This window comes from Myotis davidii, unplaced genomic scaffold (assembly GCF_000327345.1).
Source record: "Myotis davidii unplaced genomic scaffold, ASM32734v1 scaffold287, whole genome shotgun sequence".
NCBI lineage: Eukaryota > Metazoa > Chordata > Mammalia > Chiroptera > Vespertilionidae > Myotis > Myotis davidii.
The window spans coordinates 97,739-105,801 of NW_006297658.1; the positions used below are offsets into that span (position 1 = coordinate 97,739).

The following is an 8,063-nucleotide window of genomic DNA, read 5'->3' on the forward strand; positions in this document are numbered from 1 at the left end:
TTCCTCCATTTCTGTCGTGACCTGTTTCTTTGTCTCCGCATTTTGGCTGCTTCCCTGTGTTGGTAGAGTGGCTTTCTGTGCTAGGTGTCCTATACGGCCCAGTGGCTCAGTCTCCCCAATTACCTGAGGTGGACACTCTTGGTGTACCCCTTTGTGGGCTTTGTGCACAGTCTTGTAGTTAAGCCTTGATTGTTGTAGGTATCACTAGTAGGTATTGATCTCCAGGCCAATTGGCTGTGAGAATCAACTGTGTCTACAGTGGGAGAACTTTTATGCTGAAGACACCGTTCTGGGGAAAGACTTGCTTCAGTGAGGCTTTGATGCTCACTGTGTCTGCCCCCTGAGTGTAATCTGGATGGTCCCTCTCTGACCACTGGGTACACTAGCTCTTGGATCTCTAAGGAGGTGCTAATTTAGCCTCTGCCTGAGGCTACCCAGCAGGAGCTACGGAGAGATCTGCAGATTCCTTTTCTTTGTTTGGGGTTTGGAGGTGCCCAGGTGAAGCCCAGCTGTGAAGCAATGCAAACTGCTATGGGGCCTTGGGCCTTCTTTTGGATGATCTGATTCTCTCTGGCCCAGCTGCAGGTTGTTAGGTAATTTTAGATTGCAAAGGGTCAGGCCATTCATATACAAAAGCCTCTGCTGGCAGCTTGGGTGGGGCAGAGTCTCAGGGAATCAACAGGGTGGAGCAAACTGCTATGGCTGATCCTCAGTCCTGCCCTAAAAGGACCCAGGTCTTACTGATCCGCGGTAATCGCTGCGAGCACCTCTGAGAGAAAGCCGCCCTCCAGTTCTACCAGATGCCAAACAGTTCAATTTCTCCCACTATGAGTCTGGGTCCCCAGAGACTAGCCCGGAATTGGAGTTGGGCCTTCAGGAGCTTGAAAAAGACAACCATGCCCTCTGTTGCCAGCTCTTTCCACGTGCGCCTCCGTACCACTACACTTTACTTCTACGCCTCCTCTGAGTCTCAGTGTGCTTTTCTCTTTCCTTCTAGTTGTAGAATTTCCACTCAGCCAGCCTTCCTGTGGTTCTGGATGATGTCTGTTTTGTCTTTTAGTTGTATTTTTGAATTTGTTGTGCGAGGCAGCAATTTTCAGTGTTTACCTATGCCGCCATCTTGGTTTCTCCTCCTCTGCTGCCATTTTTAATCTCTGGTCAAATGATTTTTGACAAGAGGGCCAAGACCGTTCAGTTGGGGAAAAAATAGTCTCTTTAACAAATGGTGCTGGGACAGCTGGACATCCATATGCAAAAGAATGAAGTTGTCCCCTACCTCACTCCAAATATAAGAACTCAAATGGATCAAAGACATACATATAAGTGCCAAAATTACAATACTCATAGAAGAACACATAGATGTAAATTTTCATGACTGTGGGTTTTTAGATATTATTCCAAAAGCCCAGCAACAAAAAACAGATAAATTGGACTTTAACAAAATTAAATGTTGATACGTCAAAGGACATGATCAAGAAAGTAAAAGGACAGCATACACAATGGCAGAGAATATTTGCAAATCATTCTCTAATAAAGGCCGAATAGCCACAGTATACATAAAGAACTCTCATAACAACAACAGAAAGACAACCCAATTAAAAAATTGAGCAATGGCCGAAACCAGTTTGGCCAGTGGATAGAGCGTCGGCCTGCGGACTGAAAGGTCCCAGGTTCGATTCCGGTCAAGGGCATGTACCTGGGTTGCAGGCACATCCCCAGTAGGAGGTGTGCAGGAGGCAGCTGATCGATGTTTCTCATCGATGTTTCTAACTCTCTATCTCTCTCCCTTCCTCTCTGTAAAAAATCAATAAAATATATTTTTAAAAAAATTGAGCAGTGGACTTGAATAGACATTTCTCAGAAGATGTACAATGGACAATAAGCACATAAAAAGATGGTCAACATCATTAGTCATTAGAGAAATACACAGTAAAATAAAACTTCATATCCACAAAATGGCTATATTTTTAAAAATGGAAAATAACAAATGTTGGCAAGGGTACAGAGAAATTGATATCTTTGAACATTGCTTGTAGGTATATAAAATGGTGTCTGTCACTTTGTTGAAAACATTTGGTGGTTCCTCAATAAATTAATCATAGAATTTCCATATGTCCCAGCTCCTAGGTACCCCATGTTCCACTTCTAGGTTCCACTTCTATATACCCAAGAACATTGAAAACAGGAGTTCAAATAGAAACTTGTTTACAGGCGTTTATAGCTTGCTATTCACAGTAGCCAAAAGTTAGTTGTCAATCAACAGATGAATGGAGAAACAAAATGTGGTCTATCTGTAGAATGGAATATTATTCAGCCATAAAAAGGATGAAGTTCTGACACATGCTACAACATGGATGAACTTTGAAATCATTATACTAACATGGAAGAAGCCAGACACCAATGGCTGCAGATGACTCCTTTCATATGAAGTATCCAGAGTTTGAAAACTTTAGAGACAGTTCAGTAGTTGCCAGGGCTGGGTTAGGGGGAATGACTGCTTAATATTTTGGAATTTCCTTTTGGTCAGGAACTAGGTAGCGATCATTGTTACACAGCATTGTGAGTTTACTAAGTACCACTGAATTGTACACTTTATAATGTTAAAATGGTAAGTTTTTTATTATTTCATTTAGCTGCAATTTTTTAAAAAGTGCTATAAAACCACTGGAAAGCATTTTAAGACAATTGAGAAATGTTTATATATATCTATGTGTTTTTACGCAAACTTGCCTCCATTACATATTTGTAAGCAGCTTTGAGATCACATCACGCACACTGCTCTCCACCACTGCGCTGCCAGTGGTGGGTGCCGGTCCTCTTCGCTAGGGACGCGGGGCTCCTCACGCTTGAGCAGCTGGGGACAGTGTCAGCATCATGCCTTTGACTTTTCCTGGTCATCCTGTAAATGTGACCTAAGTTGTATATGTTCATGGACATTTTGTTATTTCCGTTAACTTCGTAGAAATACCATCCATCATGTAGAAGCATTTGGTTTCCTTGAGACAATATATGAAGTGTTGGCCACAGAATATTATGTGGTGTTATTGCCTTACGTCTTTTGAAATTTTATGTAAAGGTAATCTGTACAATATGATTATTTTTTTTCTTCTAAATCTGCAAAAATGTGGACTTTGAAATCATTATACTAAAGTGTTCTTAAAAATGGCTAGTTGAAATATTTTACAGAATTTCCAGTCTTTCCAGCCTTTAAAAATTCAATAATTTAGGCCTGCTGGTGTTGCTCAGTGGTTGAGCATTGACCTGTGAACCAGGAGGTCACGATTCGATTCCTAATCAGGGCACATGCCTGGGTTATGGGCTTGATTCCCAGTGTGGGGCCTGCAGGAACATAAGTGATTCTCTCTCATTGTTGATGTTTTTATCTCTCTCTCCCTCTCCCTTCCTCTCTGAAATAAATGAAAATAATTTTTTAATGAAATTATAAAAAACTTCAGTAATTTAGTCTATATAAAATAAAATAGCTTAATTCCATTTTTGTTGAAAAAATTGATTTAAAATTAATATTCATTTTTATAGAATCATCTGTATCATTTATTTCTATATCTTAGGTAATATAGAAAGTTAAAAGCAGTTTACAAATTTATATGTATATTATCTTTGTTATGATTACAACTAAAATACATTGCATAGTAAACAGGCTAGAAAGAAATAAAACAAAATAGTAACTATGGTTTTATAAATATAGTTGTAGGACAACTAATTACTTTATCTATTTTCCAATACTTTTATAAATGGATTCTATGCATGATTTTTAAAATTAATTCAAAATTTATTCGTAGATTAAACCAAAAGATAAGTTTTATTTTTAAAAATTATCTTCATGGAGGTTCTCTCTCTCTCTTTCTCTCTCTCTCTCTCTCTCTCACTGTTTTCTTACCTGGTAGCACATTGTAGCTCGATTCTACTCCAGGAAAACTTAAAAAGGATTCAAACTCCTCCTCGGTGCTAGAATGCAAGTTAACCACGGGAAGTGCCGATGCTGGCATCACCACTGTTGTTTGCTGAATTCTAGGCTGTCTGCTGGACCTGTGGTTAGACGAAGAACTTTTCTTCAGTCTTCTGTAATACAGCTTCCTCCTTTGCTTCCTAGGACTTTCATCATTTTGTACAAAGTCAATTTGGAAAATGATAAGCAGAATGACACAAGATAAACCTGCAAACTTCATGCTTGCGTTTTCACCATCTAGTTTCTAAAATGAGAATGAAACAATTCCCGAGTTAATGATGACCAAATGTTTACATCTGAAAACTGACTAATAATTGCCGATATTCCTCAGCAGCAGTCTTTGAGAAATATCACATATGATATATGGAATCTGTGCTTCAGTATTATTGCCAAGTCAGAATTCAGAATTTTTCCATCAGAATCAGACTTCTAATATTTTTGTTTCCTGACCAGGCAGGAGCAGACTTTTTCTATAAAGGACCAGACAGTAAATATTTTAGGCTTCACGGGTCATATGTTCTCTGTCATAACTACTCCCCAAAGCCATTGTAGCACGAAAGCAGACAGTCTGTACACGGATGAGTGTGACTCTACGCCAATAAACCTCTGTTTATCAAAACAGGTGGTGGGCCAGGCGTGGGGCCTGGGTCAGCTTGCCCTTCTCTGGAGCACTGAGTTGTAGAATTTCCAAGGTCCTCAGGAGATTTCTTTCCACCTGTCTGCCAAGTCACTTTGTTACTGACGCTATCTAAAATCCATTTTCCCTGCTCTTCTTTGTTGTTCTTTATTCTCTAATAGCTTTATAATTTTATTGTTGAGGGAGGGACATAATTGCACTCTATAAAAATAATGGGGGCCTTGCTGCATGGCTCCGTGGATGAGTGTCAACCTAGGAACCAGGAGATCACGGTTTGATTCTGGTCAAGGGCACATGCCTGGGTTGCGGGCTCCATCCCCAGTGTGGGGGCATGCAGGAGGCAGCCGATCAATGATGTTTCTCTCTCTCCCTCTCCCTTCCTCTCTGAAATCAATAAAAAATATATTTTTAAAAATCATAATAAGGGGAAGTAGCATCAATTATAAAGAGGTAAGGGGCAAAAGTAACTCTTAATTAGCTGGTCTCAAGAGCAGCACAGGGCCCTGCACGTGGGGAAGCTGAGAAGCGTGGTTGAGAAACACCTCAGTGCTCTGGGTGAGAAGACTGTGACAGTAGTGTCGTCGTCGGGCAGGATGTCCAGGCTCTGTGAAGTCAGGTGCAGGGACAGGTAAAGAGAAACCCTTCAAAGGTGATTACAGGGGCTTTGTTGGAGGATCACCCCGCCACACAGTCTGACCTGCAGAGGGTTTGTGCAGTGTCCGTTTTCTGTCTGAGCTGCGAGTAACATCCCACCCTCACCTCCGCTGGCAGTTCCTCCCTTGCACTCTTCCCAGGTTCCCTCCCTGGCAGTGCTCTGATCAGCTGCCCTCTGCATGCAGCCAAGGAATGAGGAGGAGAACCTGAAACCCCAGCACTCCTCAGGACCAGGATCCTCCAAGTGTGTCCCACTCCTCACAGCCCCCTCGATCATCTCTGTCAACCAGAACAAACCTGTTATATTTCAGAAAACAGCACTTCGGCTGGTAAAGGCAGGGATGGGAAAGGCTCCAGCTGCTGCTACAAGGATTAAAACTTCAAACTGCCCTGGAGGGACTTTGAGAGCTCAAAGGGCCAGCAGTGGCACAGAGCCTGTCAGCCAGCAACCGTGGTGGGACCTGAGGAAGTAACCAGTGACCCTCTAAGCATGTGACTCAGCCTTCCTGGTGAGAGTGGCCTAGTGGCATCCAGGCGCTCCTATCTGCTTCCAAACCTCAGGAAGGCTATGGGGACCCCAAGGGCATCTGAAGAGAAGATTGTGTACTGGAGGCAAAGTAGGCCTTCCCTATGACAGTGCCTACCACCCAAATGTGTATAAAGTGGAGATGACCAGTGTCAAGTCCAGCCAAATATTGTGAGCTTCTCCGTAAAAACCTATAATGATCATAGCAAAAAAAGGTTGCCACCCTGGGTTCTTTGCCTCTGTACAAATGTCATTCCCTGACATTTTCCCCCCACTGACATCTTTTTTCCATTCTGCCATATGGTGCATCATCTAGAGGTTAAGAATAGGAGTACTCTTTTGTGGGGGTTTCCATTCCTGCATTACCAGCACTCCTGCCAGTTAGACAACTAGTGATCAGAGTGGATCCATGAAGGGGCGGCTCCCAGAGAAGTTGAAGGACGGGTCATGGTCACTTCTGAGAGAACTATCAGCCATTCCAATTTGGTAACAAGACTTACCAAGTCTGACTTTTACTGCCAGCCAAGATGGAGTAATAGACCACATATACCTTCCCACCTGAAAATTTGACCAAAAACTTGAAACACCATTTTCAAATATTAGACATGGAACAGCACAAGACAGGGATCCAGGGGCGGGGTGAGGGGCACAAAACCCAAGGTGAGCCCCTGCTTATTGCCTAGAGGGAGTTCCTTCCTAGGCTACAGCCCAGGGCGGGCCCCGGCTGAGCCCCACAGTCTGCCTCAGTTGAAAAGACAGACCTGGAGGCCTGGAGACACCAGAGAGGCAAGAGTCTGCAGGTCAGAGTACAGAAAGGTGAGGGCTACGCAGAAAGCCACCAGAGACCTGAGTACTGACTAGCATCTCTGCATGAATAAACTGCTTGACGCTGGAGAAACAACTACCAGGAAGGAAAAATCACTGGGCTTGAAAAAGCCTGGGCGGCAGCGTTTGTGTGCCCACCGATCAGAGTGGAAAACCTCTGCTTCATAGAGAATCAGGCAGAGTTCTCAGGACACTGGCACAGCAGAGGGGAAAAAATTCACCCTAAGCTAATAGCGGCATTGATCCCACTGAACAAGCATTTCCAAGAGAATCAATACTATCTGCAGTAATTTACCATTTCCCAGAACACCTAATGGTGCTTGAGAGTTTTTACCTGGCTCCCAGGCAGGAAGAGTTGACCCATAATGATGAGAAAAACCAGTCTATTGAGACCAATGCAAAAATGGTTCAACTGACATGATTACTAAGTAGGTTATTAAAAGTTACTATAGCCCTAACCGGTTTGGCTCAGTGGATAGAGCATTGGCCTGCGGACTGAAGGGTCCTGGGTTCGATTCCAGCCAAAGGCATGTACCTTGGTTGCGGGCACATCCTTAGTGGGAGGTGTGCAGGAGGCAACTGATCGATGTTTCTCTCTCATCGATGTTTCTAACTCTCTATCCCTCTCTCTTCTCTGTAAAAAATTAATAAAATATATTTTAAAAAGTTACTATAAATATATTCATGTGTTTGAAAAGGTAGAAGAAATATACTAGAGATTCAAATCAAACTTTTAAAGATGAAAACTACAATGTGAAAGAGAAAAAATTACATGATAAGGGATGAATAGCACACTAGACATTACAGAAAAAATGAATGATCTTAAAAACATAGTTCTAGAAATTATCCAAAATGAAACACATGCACACACAAAAGGCTAATAAAAATGTCAAGCAGATCAGTATGTGTCCAGGGAGGCATAGGCACATTTATATATAAAGAAATAAAGACCAATCACTTTTTAGGCTTGATGAAAATCGGTTAAATAGGTTAAAGAGGATGGAAAATGTATATATTATGGAAGACAAGGTAGTGAAAAACACTCAATCAGAACAGCAAAAGGAATTTTAAAAGAGGATAGTTTAAGGGATATTAAGAATAACATCATTTGTTTCATAGGTGTACCAGAAAGAGAAGAGAAATAGTAAGGGCTTTGAAAACTTATTTGAAGAAATAGTGACTGAAAACTTCCCTAACCTGGCAAAAAATATAGACATACAAGTCCAGAAGCACAGATGGACCCAAAGAGTCCCACACCATGGAACATCATAATTAAAATACCAAATGTTAAAGATAGAAAATCTTAAAAACATAAAAAAAAGCAATTAGTTAAATACAACAAAGCTCCCATAAGACTGTCAGCTGATTTCTCAACAGTTTTGCCGGCCATAATGGATTGGGAGGAAATATTCAAAGTGATAAAAAGCAAGGACCTACAGCCAAGACTACTCTAT

General features: G+C 41.8%; 1 protein-coding gene across 1 annotated transcript in view; it reads right to left on the reverse strand.

Annotated features, from left to right (window-relative positions):
• Positions 1-8,063, reverse strand: part of ECM2 (extracellular matrix protein 2, female organ and adipocyte specific) — a 75,760-nt gene that overhangs the window by 47,976 nt on the left and 19,721 nt on the right. Inside the window, 1 exon segment of the mRNA XM_015570196.1 lies at positions 3,899-4,211. Coding sequence (XP_015425682.1) covers positions 3,899-4,187 — 289 coding nt within the window. The 5' untranslated portion in view covers positions 4,188-4,211.